Here is an 18,162-nt window from a genome sequence, read left to right on the forward strand (position 1 = left end):
TGCTGACTTGCTGTGCGACCCCAGCACAGGTACTTACTTCCTTTGGGGTTCCTCCCCGGTGTTGTCATTTAGATCCCGTTCCGTAACACCCGTGAGAAGCATGGCGCAGGGCCCACCATATGTCGCTGTTGGATCGTTCCCATCCTAGCGGGCACTCGGCTGTTCCTCCCGGAAACAGTCCTGCCTTCCTCCCACCGTGGTTTTCAGTGAGGCGAGACCTGCCGGGGGGTTTTCCTGTGTGTGAAGCCTGGTTTGGAAACTGCACATCAGTCCTGCCGTCCAGTGCCCGGAGGCCGCCGGTGGGGCCACCAGAACGAGCTTGAAAATACAGTTCATAGCTGCGCTTAAATATTGGCGACCAAGTGACTTCCCTGTTTGGGGTCCCTTTCCGCCTGTCTGCAAGGTGGGGGTGATGATGGTGTGGACTTCCGTCAGGATGCGACCCGTAGCCCCAACATGGGGATGAGGGAGAGCTGCCCTGGGTCAGCAGTCGATGTCCCCGGGCCTGCCCCGCGGGTTTGGAGCAGTGGGTGGAGAGGTCAGCCTCGAGCCAGCCTCCACCTGACCCCAGGTGTGTGTCTGCTGAAAGAAGGGGAAAGGCAGCAGCACCGAGGGCTGCAGAAAGAGGCAGGAGCCCCACCTTTGACCTCGACTGTGGGCTGAATCCTCTTTCTCCTCTGAGCATGTCATCTCCCTCGGCCCACAAGCCTTATACCAGGGAGGGGGCCTGGTAGAACTGAGTCAGTACCATGGAAGACACCAGCCAGGGACAGAAGAATGGAGGGGGGTTACGGGGAGTGGGACACATACATCCGAACTTCCAGCTGCCTTTGGGCCTGTAGCTTCAAAGCGAGACAGCCTCCTTGGGAGAACAGGGAGGAGCTAAGCAGCCATGGGATCAGGGCGGTCAGATCTGGGTTCGCATCAGAGATCGCAGACACCAGTGCCTCTGCTCTCTGGGTTTCAGTTTCCCCTTCTGTAAAGTGAGAGCCGTAACACCTGCCTCGGGTGCCACGGTGAGAAGCATGGTGTCTGCAGAGCCCCCGGTATGGGGCCTGCGCGGGCGGCCTCACCAGGGTTCAGAGATAACGTGTTGTTTTCTGCCTGCTTCCATTGCCCAGGAGCTCTGAGGGGCAGGGCCTTGTTTGTCATAGTCACTGCGGCGACACCCCCCTCCCTCACACACGGCAGAGCGGCAGTGGGGTGGATGCAGCTCCTGCTGACGGAGTGCTAATTGAGCTCCATTTGCTGCTGCTGTGTCCTAAGTGCTGAGGAAAGAGCAGTGAACAAAACCCATTGCCTTCGTAGCGTTCGTGGGGGAGACTTACTCAGCAGTCAGTGCCAAAGAGGGAAAATAGAAATGAGATAGGAACATAGTGATGGAACTTCACATGGGCATCCAGGTGTGGCCTCCTGAGAAGGTAATGTGTGAGCAAAGGCCTGGAAGCTGTGTGACCACGTGTCCTGGACAGAGAACAGCACATGCCAGCAAGCTCCTTGGTTGAATCAAGGACGAGCCTCCAACCTCATTGCTCCTCCTTGCTGGAGGACACAGCAAGGATCGTAACGGGGCTATAGCCGGTTTGGCTAAGTGAATAGAGCGTCAGCCCGTGGACCGGGTTGGATTCCGATCAAGAGCACATACATAGGTTGCAGGCTCCTCCCCAGCCCGGTCCCTGGTTGGGGTGTGTGTAGGAGGCAACCAATCGATGTGTTTCTCTCACATCGACATTTCTCTCTGTCTTTCCCTTTCTCTTCCACTCTCTAAAAATTAATGGGAAAATACCCTCCGGTGAGGATTTTAAAAAAGAATAGTAATGGAGCCTGGCCAGTGTTGCTCAGCGGTTGAGCGTCAACCTATGAACCAGGAGTTCATGGTTCAATTCGTGGTCAGGGGCACATGTACAGGTTGCGGGCTCGATCCCCAGTGGGGGGCGTGCAGGAGGCAGCCAGATCAATGATTCTCTCTCATCACTGATGTTTCTGTCTCTCCCTCTCCATTCCTTTCTGAAATCAATTTAAAGTTGTTTTTAAAGAATATTAATGGGGTTGGGACGGAAGCCAAGCAACATTAGAACGGTGAGCTGTGACGACTTGGTTCACGTGGATCGAGGGTGCACCCCTTGCCGGACAGTAGTCTTCCTACGGTGGCTGAGAAGGACTCAGCAGCATCCCTTTGCCTCTCACAGGAGTACGATCCCAGCAAAGCGACCTTCGTGAAGGTGGTCCCGACCCCCAACAACGGCTCCACTGAGCTCGTGGCCCTGCACCGAGATGAGGTAGGGACCACCTGCCAACCTGCTCAGTGCAGGTCTTGGGTGAGATGCCCAGGCACTGGCATCCCAGTGAGGGGCTCTGCCACAGACAGCCTTCTCCCACAGGGCGAAGACGGGCAGGAGGTGCTGTCCTTCGAATTCCAGAAGATCAAGTATTCCTATGACGCCCAGGAGAAGAAGCGCTTCCTGCCCGTGGCCTTTCCTGTGGGAAACCCCTTCTCTTACTACCAGAGCAGCAGAGGGTTTCAGGAGGACTCGGAGATCCGCGCAGCAGAGAAGAAGTTTGGGAGTAACAAGTGAGTCCTGACATCCCATGTGCCCCCCCTGCTGACAGGACTGGGCCCTGCCTGGGTCATGGGCCTTGCACTGCCCCGGCTGGTGGCCTGTTTCTGCCCCTTTGAACTCCTAGGTTGGGGTGCAAGTCTCCCCTGAACTTGTTTGCTGACAGGAACCTCCTGGAGGGTTCTTGGGGAGGACCCCTCCTGGGGAGCCTGGTCACGGGATACAAGAATTGGTTCTTCATCCTTGTCTTGTTTTTTGTTTTTTGTTTTCTTAATATATTTTATTGATTTTTTACAGAGAGGAAGGGAGAGAGAGAGAGTCAGAAACATCGATGAGGGAGAGACATCGATCAGCTGCCTCCTACACATCTCCTACTGGGGATGTGCCCGCAACCCAGGTACATGCCCTTGACCCGAATCGAACCTGGGACCTTTCAGTCCGCAGGCCGACGCTCTATCCACTGAGCCAAACCAGTTTCGGCCTTGTCTTGTTTTTATAATTCCCCAATTCATTTTAAATTCTTTCTTTTAAAAAAATATTTTTTTTATTGATTTCCAAGAGGATAGGAGAGAGAAATATAAACATCGATGATGAGAGAGAATCCTTGATTGGTTGCCTCCTACACACCACCTCCTGGGGATCGAGCCTGCTATCTGGGCATGTGCCCTGACCAGGAATTGAACCACGACTTCCTGGTTCATAGATTGATGCGCAATCACTGAGCCACACCTACTGGGCTTAAATTCTTTCCTTAAATATAGTTTCTTGCCTGTCTCCTCATCCTGGCACTTAAAGAATGGTGGTAAAAAAGAAGTCAGTGATCAGGATAGCTCTTACTTGTACCAGGTCGAATAGCAGGTGCTCTGTACACACTTTAATCTTCACCAAAACTGCCAGGGCTCACCCGTGCCTGGGAGGAGGCACAGCTGAACTTGAGAGCCCCTCAGAGCCTGGGGAATTCTTTCTGGGCTTAATTGTGTGCCACAACTACCAGTCTCACAGGAAGGTTTATCAGAAATGTTTACTGGTCCTCACTCCCCACCACCACCACCACCCCCCAGGTCCAGGCTCCCTTAAAGGCAGCAGACACAATACAGGGTGATTTTTAGTTTATTTTTATCACTGTGGGGCCACTGTGGTCTCTTTATCATATTTCACCTTCAGGAGCCTACTACATACCATGCTGCACACCATTAGTGCCCGCTTTTGTCACATTTCTGAGGCTTTTATTCAGGGAGTTTTGGGGAAATCCTGGCTCCAGACCTCTCTCCACAGTGGGATGAGCTCAGGCCCCAGGGGCTCAGAGGCATCTGGCTGCCAGGCCTCCTCTGTGCACCTTCAGCTTCAGGGCTCCTGTTCCAATCAGAGGTACCTTCTCCACTTGCTTTGTCTGCTGCCCAGTTGATGGGTTCTCATCTCACCAGCCCCCACTCTGATGGGGGTGCTGCCTGAAGAGCTTGTTGCCAATTCAGAAGCTTCGTCTGGGCTCTGCAGAGCAGAGGGCAGGGGGTTGTCAGCATACTGCCCCAGTGATGGGGGAGAGCCACCCTTGAATGGAGAGTCCTGTCGTCTAGAAGTTTGCCAGGGCTTCTCATTTCCTGAGGAGGCTGCAGTGCCTCCAGGTAGAGGTGTCAGGGAGGGGCCTCCAAGGCCTCCCACTGTGAACAGAGTCTGGGTCTGGTTTCTTGCAGGGCTGAGATGGTGGTGCCTGACTTCTCAGAGCTGTTCAAGGAGAGAGCCACAGCACCTTTCTTTGTGTTCCAGGTAAAACAGCAGCTCCAGCACACCGTCCCACCCCATCCTTTAGGGCTTACACAGCCAGCATGACCTGTGTCCAGTTCCAAACCCGAAAACTTCCCTGTCCTAATGGGTCAGAGTCCAGGGGTGGAATGCCCTCGGTGTAGGTCCAGTGCTCAGCAGGCATCCTCATTACGTTTCTGGGGCAGGTGTTCTGCGTGGGGCTCTGGTGCCTGGATGAGTACTGGTACTACAGCGTCTTCACGCTCTCCATGCTGGTGGCCTTCGAGGCCTCCCTGGTGCAGCAGCAGATGCGCAACATGTCGGAGATCCGGAAGATGGGCAACAAGCCCCACACAATCCAGGTGAGGCCAGCAGGGTCCCAGAGGTCTTGGCAGGGCTAGTGCAGGTGTGTTCCCAGAGCTGACCATGCCCCACCCCACTCAGGTCTACCGAAGCCGCAAGTGGAGGCCCATCGCCAGTGACGACATTGTTCCCGGGGACATTGTCTCCATTGGTGAGGCCCAGTTCTGCTCTTTCCTGGTGGCATCTTAGCCTTGGCTTCTGCCTGACCCTCTGTTGCTACCCCACAGGTCGCTCGCCACTGGATAACCTGGTGCCGTGCGATGTGCTGCTGCTTCGGGGCCGCTGCATTGTGGACGAGGCCATGCTCACAGGAGAGTCAGTGCCACAGATGAAGGTGTGGGGAAGGGGAGACCTCAGTCCACTCAGGTGTACTGTGGACCATTCTTGAAGGAGCCACCATCCAGGAGAGTGCCAGGATCTTGTCCAGGCGCCCAGGAGGAGGGATGGAACCCTGGCCAGGAGGCTGGAGGAGGCAGAGCTGCTGATCTCAGGGCCCTGGACAAAGGGAAATTGGGTGGTGGAGAGAGGAGAGGAGAGTCCCAGAGTGTTGGGACATTTGGGTGCCCTGAGATAGCAGATCGAGGTGGACTGAGAAGTGGGGAGGGGTGATTTCTGGGAGAGGCCAGGTGCAGGGTCACACGGAGTCGACAAACGTGCAACTGGAGAAAAGATGAGATTTGCTGGGCCAGGTAAAGAGCAGGTGGGCTCCACCAGCCCCAGGTTCAGCTCTCCAGAGACGGGGTGGGGAAGGAGGCTAAGGTGGGACTGACCATTGGCTTCAATGTCCTCCCTCCTCCCCAGGAGCCCATTGAAGACCTCAGCCCCGACCGGGTACTGGACCTGCAGGCCGACTCCCGGCTCCATGTCATCTTCGGGGGCACCAAGGTGGTGCAGCACATCCCTCCACAGAAGGCCACAACAGGCCTGAAGCGTAGGTGCCTTGGGAGTTTCGGGGGTGTCCTGGCCCCACCTCCTTACCCCTCCATGTCTGCTTGGCTATGAGGAAGTCCAGACAAAGAGAGACAAATGGCACTGCCTCTGCTTGTTTCCACAGCGGTTGACAGTGGGTGCGTGGCCTACGTCCTAAGGACTGGATTCAACACATCTCAGGTGGGGATCTTGCCTGACCGGGGAGGGTGGGCTCCATGGAGATGAACAGTCAAGATGGCAGTCATTTTAGACCCCAGGACATCCACCCCACAGGCTCGCTCTGACAGCTGGTACTAGGCCAGAGGCCGTGCGGAGGAGCCCAAGATCAGGCTCGCTGTCCCCTGCTGAGGGCCTGGTGGGAAATCAGAAGACTGCCTGATAGAGACAATGGCCAGACCTCCTTCCAGTAACTCCTGCGCTATCTCGACCACTTTCTTCCCCCACCTCCAGGCCTTGGCCACTGGTCTCCTTAGCTCTCAGTCAAGTTGCAGCTGCCGATGTGGCCATGTGGTCCCTGTACCGTCTGTGTGGTGGGTTGCAGGACTCACTGATGGGCCTGGGGCTGCTGCTCTCTGTCAGCTCAGGGAGGATCTGACCCTGATGCCCTCAAGCAGGGAGGCCACCACCCCATCCCCACACACCCCCCAGAAAGGCCTCTGACTCCGTCCTTCCAGGGCAAGCTGCTGCGCACGATCCTCTTTGGGGTCAAGAGAGTGACTGCAAACAACCTGGAGACCTTCGTCTTCATCCTCTTTCTCCTTGTCTTTGCCATCGCGGCAGCCGCCTACGTATGGATTGAAGGTAAGCACCACGTTCCCCACCTGTCTGCTGGGTCCCATGCCCACCACCACAGGCTGGCAGGCCCTGTCTCCATAGGCACCAAGGATCCCAGCCGGAACCGCTACAAGCTGTTTCTGGAATGCACATTGATCCTCACGTCAGTAGTGCCCCCTGAGTTGCCCATTGAGCTGTCTCTGGCTGTCAACACCTCCCTCATCGCCCTGGCCAAGCTCTGTGAGTACCTGAAGCAGGGCTGGGGTGCCAAGGGGCTGGGGCAGGGGTGGGCAAACTTTTTGACTCGAGGGCCACAATGGGCTCTTAAACTGGACCGGAGGGCTGGAACAAAAGCATGGATGGAGTGTTTGTGTGAACTAATACATGTTAACACTGCTGCTGGTGAAGGAGCGGAGGGGAGAGCAAGAGAACCCTCCGCTCTTTCGGCTCCGCAGGCCGGATAGAACAGCCGAACGCGGGCCGTAGTTTGCCCACGGCTGGGCTGGGGCCTGGCAGGACCCCTGACCCTGGCTCCACCTTTCAGACATGTACTGTACGGAGCCCTTCCGCATTCCCTTTGCTGGCAAGGTGGAGGTGTGCTGCTTCGACAAGACAGGAACCTTGACCAGCGACAGCCTGGTAGTGCGCGGTGTGGCTGGGCTCAGGTGAGCGTGGAGACCTGGGCCAAGAGATACCCAACCAGTAGCAGAGGGCTTTCTGAGGGCTCATGGCCTGAGTGCTGCCCACCCAAGCCCCCAAAATAGGGCCTGTCAGAGGTCTGTTCCAGGGGGCTTCCTGTGCAGTCTCAGTATGAGTGACAGCAGCACAGGAATCATCTTAGGCTCCAAGCAGCCACGTGACCTGTGGGAGCATCCATGATACAAGTACAGATGTGACAAGGACCAAACAGACACCCCTGCTGCCCCTGAAGTGACTGGCACAGATATGGGAGCCCATCCCTCTTCCTGGCTGGCAATTCCCAGAGGGGTCTCTTCACCCTATAACCAACTATTTCCCTTCCTTGCAGAGATGGAAAGGAGGTGACCCCCGTGTCCAACATCCCTGTAGAAACACACCGAGCCCTGGCCTCATGCCACTCCCTAATGCAGCTAGATGATGGAACCTTGGTGGGTGACCCCCTGGAGAAGGCCATGCTGACAGCCGTGGACTGGACACTGACCAAAGGTGAGGGGCTGGAGTCTCAGGCCCAATGCAGACTCACCACCCGCTCTCATGCTCCCGAGAAGGCAAGCCAGACCCCTCAGGCTGGCGGGTGGGCATGCACACACTTGGTTGTCCTCCTGGGTTGGAACCCACCCCACCCAAAGCTACGGGGCAGGGTCCTCCACGCCCAGGTCTCCCAGCTCTTATCCCCAGGAGCCCGAAGGCCCTGGATCTGGGGATGGGGGGAGGGAGAAGGGGCAGGTGGGGGCCTGGCTGCCTCTTTGGAGCTAAGGCCCTCAGGACTCGTACTTATTTGTTTCCAGATGAGAAAGTATTCCCCCGAAGTATTAAAACTCAGGGGCTGAAAATTCACCAGCGCTTTCATTTTGCCAGTGCCCTAAAGCGAATGTCCGTGCTCGCCTCCTACGAGAAGCTGGGCTCCACCGACCTCTGCTACATCGCGGCTGTGAAGGGAGCCCCTGAAACCCTGCATTCCATGGTGAGTGGAACACAGCCCTGGGGTTCGGGGGGGAGGTCAGTGTGAGGTAGTTGGTGACATTCCTCTGTGTTTCCTACAGTTCTCCCAGTGCCCACCCAACTATCAGCACATCCACACGGAGATTTCCCGGGAAGGAGCCCGCGTCCTGGCTCTGGGGTACAAGGAGCTGGGGCACCTCACCCACCAGCAGGTAATGGCCCAGGCCTCTCACCCATGTTCCCACACCTTGTGTCCTCACGGTGCCCCTGTGAGCAGGCACGATCTCATCTTCCTCCTCCCCAGACTCTACCTTTGGAGACTCCAGGTGGCACTCAGTCCTCAGCCCCTTCTCCATAGTGCCCGCCTCCATGGGACCCAGGCCCATCCTGGAACCTAGGGCTACCTCCACCCAGCTTCCTACCTCCACACCCATGGGTCCTCATGCACCCTCAGTAAGCATCAGAAGACATCTTTTTATTCAGAGAGGAAGGGAGGGGGAGAGAGAGAGAGAGAGACATCAGTGATAAGGTAGAGTCATTGATCAGCTACCTCCTGCACGCCCCCTATTGGGGATCCAGCCCGCAACCCGGGCATGCTCCCTGACCAGGAATTGAACCATGACCTCCTGGTTCATAGGTCAGTGCTCAACCACTGAGCATGCTGACTGGCCCAGGAGACAATTTAGATTACCATCTCTAGTCTAGTTCTGACCCAGCCCAGTTCAGTCACCTGGTTACTGCATGGTTTGGGGACATCCCCAGCTCTCAGTCATACCCCCATGTCCCATCAGCTCTTCTCCCACCTCCACTGCCAACACTCCTTTACCTCCTTCCACCTTGGCCTTCATCCAGGCTGTTTGCACCCGTGGCCAAGAGATCCTTCCAGAATGCATGCCTGATCACACCCCTCCAGAGCCACTCCTGCTTAATGCCACCCCTCTCACAATCTGGGACCCCTCGGGGGATGTCAGAGGCCCAGTGCACAGATTCAGCCCGATTCCCACAGGTCAGGCAGAGGGATCCCACCAGTGCACGAATCCATGCACCAGGTCTTTAGTGTGCATATAAGATCTTTGGTTAATCTCTTTCCTTCCCTCCCCCTTCCCTCTAAGATTCATCAGTCTGTTCCATGTTTCCATGCCTATACATTAAACACCTGCCCCTGGTGGTCAGTGTGTATCATAGCTACTGGTCAAACAGTCGCTTAGGCCTTTATATATATAGATGCCTTCCCCAGTAGAAGACAAGCTTAATGAGGGTGGCATTTTTGGTTTCTGGGATGAGGTAGAGGGTGAGCACATGCTGGGTTGTTAACCAGGAACAGTTGACAGAAGCCAGGACACAAGGTCTCTGTGAGGACATGCCATGCCACACCAGGGAGTAGAAGCACTTGGGGGCGGGAAGCACTTGCCAAGCTGCTGTGCCACAGGGAAGACAAGCCCTTCTCTGACCTCTCCACTCAGCACATTGTTGGGGCTTGGGGAATTGCAGGGCTGGGGGATGTTATGATCGTAAGAGCGCCCCATGTTTGTCCACAGGCCCGGGAGGTCAAGCGGGAGGCGTTGGAGTGTAACCTCAAATTCGTCGGCTTCATTGTGGTCTCCTGCCCGCTCAAGGCTGATTCCAAGGCTGTCATCCGGGAGATCCAGAATGCCTCCCACCGGGTATGGCTCCTGGACCCTCCACACCAGGCCCCTCAGACAGGTGGGCGGGTGGGCCTTGGCTCCTTACAGAGAGGAGGATGTGACAGCAGAGGACACTTCCACCCCCAGTGGGGCAAGTGGGTGCTTCCTGGGGTCCGCAGCATCCCTGAGAGGCTGAGGCTGGGTAGAGGGTGTGGGAACAATACCCAGACGGGTCATGCCTGTCTCAGTGGCTGTAGTCTCTTCATCCTGGTTTGTGTTGTTTAAGTTGGGACTCGGGATGCAGTTTAACGTGGAGCTAAGTGAGCAGTCTCAGAGGATGGTGGCAGGATCAGTCCCCGCCTGGTGCTCAGCAGGCCTCCCGGCTCTAAGCTGGGAGGCTGGAACATGTGGTTCCCACCCACCCCACACACAGCTTCCTGGGAAGCTACCAAGCCAAAAAGGTCCACGAAAAAACTGGTTCATAATTTAACATGAAAGGTATGGGTGTTCTCAGAAAGACATACATGTATTATTTTTAAAAACATCACCGGGGTGGACAGATTGTGGCCTTGGAAGCCCAGTCCTCAGGAGGGGGCCCAGACTTCTCTCTGTAGACTTCCTTAAAGGCGACTCAGGCACTAGGTCTCCAGGCTGGAGTTCTGCCCCTCTGAGCCTTCGCCCCTCTCCCCAGGTGGTCATGATCACTGGTGACAACCCACTCACTGCCTGCCACGTGGCCCAGGAGCTACACTTCATTGAAAAGGCACACACGCTGATCCTGCAGCCTCCCACAGAGAAAGGTGAGACCCTGAATGAACACACCCAGTGTTAGTGAGTGCCTGTGATGGTGGCAGCAGTGCGACATGGGCCTGTGGGTCACAGCCCTGCTCCTCCGGCCTTCTGGCTAGAGTTCCACCAATGGCTAGCAGCATGAGGGCAGTCACTGGCTCCAGGATCAGTGATAACATAGTGTCAGGCAATCGATTATAGTCACACCCACCTTGGGTCTGACGGCTGCCTGTGCACGCATGTACACCCCGTTCCCAAGTTCAGGGACTGCTGGTGCTGGTGCTCGGCCTGGCCAGACCCTGGGCAGCGGACTTGGTATGTGTTATCACATTGTCCCTTCGCCCTACACAGGAGGGCTTGCCGTCCCCATGCCACGTAGGAGGAAGCCATCTGGGTCAGCTGTTGTCACCCAGCTTTATTGACAATGAAATAGAAGTGAACCCACCCACCCAGGTTTCTTGGTGTCATTGTGACTAACCATTTGAACCTGGATGGCCTGGCTCCAGCAGCTGGCCACTCGGTTGGCTGCAGCTGGTCCCCCAGAGTCAGACCATTCGAGGAGCCGTTCCAGCCCCAGCACTTTCTGCCTGGTAGGGCGGGGCCCGTCAGATGCTGAAGGACAGTGCCCAGTGCAGCACCCGGCCCGGGGGTGCTCGCAAGGCTACAGGCCAGGGGAGGGTGTTGGCAAGGCCCAGCCAGGTCAGCTCCTGGCGCTTCCTGGCCTGTCTCCCAGTCTGCACTGCTGGTCCCAGAGCTCCGTCCGGCTCCAGGCGCTGGGCTCCTGAGAGGCCCGGGATTATGGGCAGGCAGCCCAGAGAGGTGGCTGTCAGGGCTGTTGATTGGCAAGTGAAGCTGCTCTAATAAAAGGGCAACAACAAAAACCAGGTGTAGGTTAGTTTCCTGCCCGCCGAGACTGTCCGGCTGAGCCCTCAGTGCCAGGAGGGCTAGTAGGCCAGCCAGCTGGAAAGAGGAAGTGGATAGCAAGTGTCTGGCCAGAGGAAGTGACTCCAGTGCCCCAGCCCCGGGAAAATGGGGTTTCAGGCAGGCCGCAAGGGTGGGGCTAATTAAGTAATAGGTTTAGGGTATGCCTGGGTTGGAAGTTGGCCACTTCACGTGGTCTCAGGCGCTGGGTTCTGGGACTCCTCATTTGTATTGGAGGGTTCTGAACAATCTCTATTGGACGGTCACCAGTCCAAGGCACAAGTAGGTTTGGATGCGGCTTGAAGGAAGGGTGAGGGTCAAAATGGTGCTCCAGAGAGGAGAGACTAGGACCAGGCATGTTGAGTCCAAGTCAGGGGTCTTCCTGGGTGACTAAGCCCTGTCCCTGACTCCGGGCACTGGTCCTGCAGGTCGATCCTGCGAGTGGTGCTCCATCGATGGCAGTGTCGTGCTACCCCTGGCCCAAGGCTCCCCAAAGGCGCTGGCCCGGGAGCATGCCCTGTGCCTCACGGGCGATGGCTTGGCCCACCTGCAGGCCGAGGACCCCCAGCTGCTGCTGCGCCTCATCCCCCATGTGCAAGTGTTTGCCCGTGTAGCCCCCAAACAGAAGGTGAGCACAGAGGTGGTAGGCGGGCGAGGCCCTAAAGTGGCACACAGCCCTCACTTGTTCCTTTGCCCGTGTAGGAGTTTGTTATCACCAGCCTGAAGGAGCTGGGCTACGTGACCCTCATGTGTGGCGATGGCACCAATGACGTGGGTGCCCTGAAGCACGCCGACGTGGGTGAGCTCCCCCGCCCCCCGGCTTACTGTTCTGCCAGCCAGGGCTCAGCATAAAGGACACCTCCCCGAGCATGGAGGCAGTGAGGGGATAGGGCGGGGCCAGTAGGGTCAGAGATCCACGGGCAGAAGGACACAGTGTCTAAGGAACAGTGTGGCTGAAGCCACCAGAGCCATGGAGAAGTTTGGGGAGCCAGGGAAGCTCTGTGAGAGAACCCGGGACCCTTTGGTCCGCAAGCTGACACTCTGTCCATTGAACCAAACTGGCTAGGGCTTGTTTTTATTTTTTAAGTCGTTATAGAAAGTAAGATAAAATGCTCTCTGAGGGTACTCCTTTGGGGGGGGAGGGGGTCCAGTGCAATGGGAGGTTTGGCTCTGAGACCCATGGCTCCATCTAGGCATTGAGCTGACACTCACTCTGGCTTGGGGCCAGTGGGCTCCCCTGGATCCTGACGCACACATATCCTTCCCTTTCCCCCACCCCAGGTGTGGCACTCCTGGCCAATGCCCCAGAGCGGGTTGTCGAGCGGAAGCGGCGGCCCCGTGACAGCCCTGTCCTGAGCAACAGCGGTGTCAGGGCCACCTCCAGGGCATCCAAGCAGAGGTTGGGGTTCCCACCCCCAGAGGAGCAGTCCACCTCCCAGAGGGTGAGTCTTGGGAGGGGGGCGCCGGCACCCCCTTGTGTCCAGGTCTCACCCACCGCCACCCACCCCACAGGACCGCCTGAGCCAAGTGCTACGGGACCTCGAGGATGAGAGCACGCCCATCGTGAAGCTGGGGGATGCCAGCATCGCGGCACCCTTCACCTCCAAGCTCTCATCCATTCAGTGCAGTGAGTCCTGCCACCTGCCCTGTCCCCTACCAGCCCTGCCTGGACCCATGCCCATGCCTGCATGCACCCATGCTCACACCTACCTCCCCCAATCCATGCAGTCTGCCACGTGATCAAGCAGGGCCGATGCACACTAGTGACCACGCTGCAGATGTTCAAGATCCTGGCACTCAATGCCCTCATCCTGGCCTACAGTCAGAGTGTCCTCTACCTGGAGGGCGTCAAGTTCAGCGACTTCCAGGCCACACTACAGGGGCTGCTGCTGGCTGGCTGCTTCCTCTTCATCTCCCGCTCCAAGGTGGGCTGAGACCCCAGCAAAGCAATGGCTCCTGCCCTACCCACAGGCACCTCCGCCCTGGAGGTGCTGAGAGGCTTCAGTGATGCACGGCAAGGAACACTGGGCCTGTCAGAGGTGCTTCCGGATGGATGTCATCTTTCCTTCCTCACAGCAGCCCTCGGGGAAGCTGTCATCCCCGTGTTACAGATGGGGAGTGGGAGGAACGGGGCGAGCCCACTGAGCTCTTCCCAGTAGCACAGCCCGGGCCCCAGCACTGTCCACAGGCAAGCAGGGCTCTGGAGGCTAGTGCCAACCCATGGCCCCAGGATGTGGTGACTGCTCTGCACCAGGCCTGCAGGAGGCATGGTGGGTGGGTGGTTGGGTGGGTGGCCCAGGGCACTCTGGGCTTGACACTCACCCTGTATTCAACCCCAATACTGCAGCCCCTCAAGACCCTATCCCGGGAGCGGCCCCTGCCCAACATCTTCAACCTGTACACCATCCTCACGGTCCTGCTCCAGTTCTGCGTGCACTTCCTAAGTCTTATCTACCTATACAGCGAGGCCCAGGCCCGAAGCCCTGAAAAGTGAGTGCCGCCCTAGTAGTGGGTGCACAGGGCACCCACAGGAGGCAGCGTCCCTGTGGTGGGAGGTGGAAGGAGGATGCAGATGCAGGTGCAGACGTTGGCCTGGGGCAACCAGGACCAGGCAGAGAGCCCTGGTTATGTGCAGGGGCAGTGGGAGCCACAGAACGGCCCTCACCCCCATGCATCCTGCAGGCAGGAACAGTTTGTGGACCTGTATAAGGAGTTTGAGCCAACCCTGGTCAACAGCACTGTGTACATCATGGCCATGGCCATGCAAATGGCCACCTTTGCCATCAACTACAAGGTGAGCTCCAGCCCTAACCCAAGCATGCCCTCCCCGCCCCACCCCCACAACACACACTATTCCTCTCTCTGTCTGCACAGGGCCCGCCCTTCATGGAGAGCCTGCCTGAGAACAAGCCTCTGGTGTGGAGCCTGGTTGTGTCACTCCTGGCTATTGTGGGCTTGCTCCTCGGTTCCTCGCCTGATTTCAACAGCCAGTTTGGGCTTGTGGACATCCCCGTGGAGGTGAGGATGCCTGTGGGTGTGGCCCCAGGACTTGACCTGGGCCCATCGGCAGGCATCCAGCTCATCATCGCTCCCTCCCCTGCAGTTCAAGCTGGTCATCGCCCAGGTCCTGATCCTTGACTTCTGCCTGGCACTCCTGGCCGACCGCGTCCTGCAGTTCTTCCTGGGGACCCCGAAGCTGAAAGTGCCTTCCTGAGACAGCAGTGCCAGCACCCACTGCCCACCCTGCTACCACCGGGCAGGGACCCCATGTGGGCCCCAGGAGGGAACACTGCCCCCCACGGCAAGGCCAGAGCAGCCTTGCCCATTAAGACTGAGTTGGGGCCGCCCCTCTCACCCCCCCCCCCCCCCCACTTGGCCGTCCTTGGGCCTGGCTGGCAGAACCAGCCCCCAGCCAGCACCTTTGGTAAATAAAGCAGCATCCACAATTTTAAGAAGCCCTGCCTTCACCTCTGCCTGTACCACACAAGGGGTCACTGGGAGGCTGGGTGTTCTCCGAGGAAGGTTCTGGCACCCGCCCAGAGGGCTGTGTGAGGTTAAGGACACCCCCTGCAACAGTCAGGGCTTGGGTAGGCCAAGCTTCCAGCCCAGAGCTCTGCATATTTCCTGGTTTAATAAGCACCCCCATATGTCAGCTTCATATTTTCACACCTCAGGCACTCGGGGGAGGCTTAGGATCTATGGCTTTTCCCCTTTTCAGTTATCTGCAAAATGGCAGCATGCCTTCTCTGCATGGTGTCTTATGTGTGAGGAAGTTCGATCCACACCATTAGAATGCTGACTCAGGCTGGGGTCCTGAGGCATTTGGGTGCTGTTGCCATTTCAGTCACAGCCAGACTGACCCAGCAGCCTGGCTCTGCCCTCACAATGACTGCCCTTCCTTTCAAAGGGCGCTCAATGCAATCCGCAATGTCAGAGCAGGTAGCACGAGAGCAGCCAGTTGGAGATAACAGCGAAAAACTTTAGGAAGCAAAGTTACAAACATCAAGTCTAATTACAGCCAGAAATTCCACTGAGTGAAGAGTGGGTGCATTTTTATAACAAGCTGCTTGTGACCACCGCAGGCCAGGGGGCCCAGACACACTCTGGGCCGCCTGCCCACCGATGCTAATTGGGGAGCTCAGTCCTTTCCTGCCCTCTCGGTCATCCTCGGTAGCCCACCCCCCGTCTAATTCCCCAGTGAGTGGAGTGTAGCCTGCAGGCCTTGGGAGGCCTTGGAAAGCAGCGGGACCAGCCGTGGATACCTGTGAGCATCATGAGCACTGGCTGGCCAAGGTCTCGGGGGGTAGTGGCCCCAGACCACAGCCTGCAGAGCGTTGCTGTGGTCATGTGGAATGTAGAGGGAGGCCAGATCCCTGCGACAACTTGAGGCGACTCAGGAGAGCAGTCTGGAATTGGGTTTGCCAGGGATGATTGGGAGCTCAGGGGAGGGTCTCTGTGCCGCCCTCATCACTACCCCATCCACCCCAGGCCTGAAGAGAACTGAGGGCTACGCTGTAATTGGCCCTCAAAAGCCTGATCTAGCTTTGAGGGTCACTGGGAGTCCCCCAGGTCAGGAGTTTCTGGCCACAAAGTGTTAGGTGACTTCTGATTCGCCTGTAATTGGGCAGGACTGCGGGCCTCCACAAGGGGCTCCATGTCTCTAGTCGGGCTGGACGGGTTCGGGGGTCCACGGAGCCCTGAGCAGGATGTCACTGGGTGTGTGGAAGGGTCGAAAACCGGGGGACTCTGGGGTACTTCTGGGGGAGTGTGCTGGCGCTTTGGGACCGCGCAAAGATCTGGGAAGGAGAACCCTGGCCAGGATGGAGTCCTGGAGTGCCCAGGTGTGGGGTGGTCGCCCAGGAGGCACTGGCCTTACAGCATCTCTGCCCTTGAGCAGGGAGCTCCTTCAGCGCTTCCGAGCCTGGGGGCGTGGCCTCGGGCAAGGGCGTGTTTAGCTTGATGCAGTGGGGCGTGGCCTGCATGGGGCGGGGAGACGCGGAAGCTGGTGGTAGCCGGAGCAGAAAATCTGGGCTAGGCCCAGCCGGCGGTTCCATCATCTCAGTCCCTGTCCCCACCGAGCAGCCCGTACGCCATGGACGCAGCAGAGCCGGGTAGGCGGTCCGGGATACGGGATCAAGAGGGGCATCAGCCATACCCGCTTCCTAAATTGAGGGCCTATGGTTGTCCCTCTCTGTCCTAGAGCAGGGGAAGGAGTTCCTGAATGGGGAGGACGCCGGGGATCCTCCATTGTGGGCACCGTCCCCCCCAAGCCGAGAGGAGCCCGGGACACCAGTCCCTGACCCCCTCCCCCTTGGAGTCTTCACCCCGGATGCCTGGTTGAAGGGGCCCAGGAAGGGGAAGTGGCTGCTTCTGCTTTTGATATTTGTGATGGGGGCAGGGTGCAACAACCGCGGATGGAGAGGGGAGAGGGCGACAGCCCAGCAGGATCGGCACCTGCTGCTCCGCAGCCCAGGGAGGAGCAACGCTGATGGGGCCCCCAGAAGAAGGGCGGGAGAAGCCGTTGCAGAAATGTAGCAAGTTTCCGCTTGTTTGGGGGGCTGTCGTTTGTGTCTCTCTGTGCATGTTGAGTGTCAGTCATCAGTCTTCATGGCCCGATGGTTCGGGCTGCCAGTGTTTCGGCCACAGCTCTCTGCCTGTCTGTCCCATGTGTATTTCCATCTGTCTGGCCTGAGTTCCATGTGGCTCCATTGCCAGGCTGGCTCTCGCCCTTGGGGACAGTGTGACTGCATCTGGGGCGTCTGTTTTGTCTCTTTGCCTCTGAGCCCGTGTGTTTGTAGCTGTCTCTGCTCTCTGTGTTGGGCTGTGCCTGAGTCCATCTGCTTGACAGTCAGCCCCACCCACCCAAGCCCACCCTCCCTCCATTCCAACTCAGACACCCACCCCATCCCACACTCCCTACAGAACCAGAACTTTCTTTCTTGCTCCTCTTTCTTTCTCTCTCCCCACCCTCCAAACGGCCAGCTGAGGTGCTGTGGACTGAAGGAGGCTTCGTGTACCCATATATGACCCCCCGCTTTCAGGCCTTCCCCCGGCTCCTGAGAGCAGGAAGAGGTACAGTGACATCTTTCGGAGCCTGGACAACCTTGAAATTTCACTGGGAAACGCGTGAGTCTCAGACTGGGTCGCCCCCAAATCCTGCCTAAATCTCCAAAAACCCAAAATTCACACCCCCAAAATCCACTGGAAATCCCTATAGTGGTCCTAGAACCCCCACATATCCTCTGGTGACCCCTTAAAACATTTGAGACCCCTATAATCCCATTCTCTGAATCCCAAAGTTACCTGTAACCTGTCAAACTCTGTCTCATGTCTCATAAAAAAGCTCACCTGGTTGTCCCCCAAAACCCCATCCCTTAGACCTCCCAGATACAAGAGATGTCACTGAGGGGGTATTAGGACCATCTGCCAAAATTCCCTGGGACCCTCAGCACCTGAGTGGGACAGCCTGGGTGGAGGGTGGTATCCTGATACCCTTACCTCCCAGGACCCTTGAGATGCTGGCTGGAGACCCTATGCTTTCAGGAGACCCAGAGCCTGACAAGACCCCCACGGCCACTGTGGTGAGAGGGGGAGCCAAGGGGGCAGGAAGGAGGGGCCTCCAGGAGGAGGGGCTTTAAGGAGGGGTCCGCTGCCCTGCATGTTCCTGAATGCTGTCTCCCTCCCCCTCAGACCAGTGAAACCAGCCAGTGGAGTGGCCCCTCCCCAGAGGGTCCTGCACCCCTTACAGGTAGGGGGGTTTGAAGCCAGGAGGTGGGGACAGAAAGTTCTTCCCTTAAGGCAGCGGTTCTCAACCTGTGGGT

At 57.7% G+C, this 18,162-nt stretch overlaps 2 protein-coding genes across 5 annotated transcripts in view; both read left to right on the top strand.

The window, feature by feature from the left end:
* Positions 1-2,151: 2,151 nt before the first annotated feature.
* On the top strand, positions 2,152-14,555 carry ATP13A1 (ATPase type 13A1). The gene is made up of 25 exons (XM_015557759.1): positions 2,152-2,279; positions 2,382-2,572; positions 4,250-4,322; positions 4,505-4,660; positions 4,743-4,812; positions 4,889-4,995; positions 5,463-5,592; positions 5,716-5,771; positions 6,266-6,392; positions 6,468-6,605; positions 6,910-7,030; positions 7,393-7,550; positions 7,853-8,028; positions 8,108-8,218; positions 9,545-9,670; positions 10,323-10,431; positions 11,770-11,969; positions 12,044-12,140; positions 12,623-12,783; positions 12,854-12,968; positions 13,070-13,266; positions 13,689-13,831; positions 14,024-14,135; positions 14,216-14,359; positions 14,445-14,555. The coding sequence occupies exons 3-25, from the start codon at positions 4,257-4,259 to the stop codon at positions 14,553-14,555; spliced, it is 2,931 nt and encodes a 976-aa protein (XP_015413245.1). The 5' UTR covers positions 2,152-2,279; positions 2,382-2,572; positions 4,250-4,256.
* A 1,733-nt stretch (positions 14,556-16,288) lies between these two features.
* Positions 16,289-18,162, top strand: part of GMIP (GEM interacting protein) — a 9,612-nt gene continuing 7,738 nt past the window's right edge. For 2 of the 4 annotated variants that reach the window (XM_015557766.1, XM_015557767.1), the window contains exons 1-5: positions 16,289-16,452; positions 16,542-16,872; positions 17,383-17,467; positions 17,847-17,922; positions 18,032-18,089. In XM_015557766.1, the coding sequence (XP_015413252.1) occupies positions 16,830-16,872; positions 17,383-17,467; positions 17,847-17,922; positions 18,032-18,089 (262 nt within the window). In that variant the 5' untranslated portion in view covers positions 16,289-16,452; positions 16,542-16,829. Of the gene's footprint in view, positions 16,453-16,541; positions 16,873-17,382; positions 17,468-17,846; positions 17,923-18,031; positions 18,090-18,162 lie in introns of those variants that run through there. The other 2 variants (XM_006778311.2, XM_006778313.2) reach the window with 2 other exon arrangements.

This window comes from Myotis davidii, unplaced genomic scaffold (assembly GCF_000327345.1).
Source record: "Myotis davidii unplaced genomic scaffold, ASM32734v1 scaffold448, whole genome shotgun sequence".
Classification (NCBI taxonomy): Eukaryota; Metazoa; Chordata; class Mammalia; order Chiroptera; family Vespertilionidae; genus Myotis; species Myotis davidii.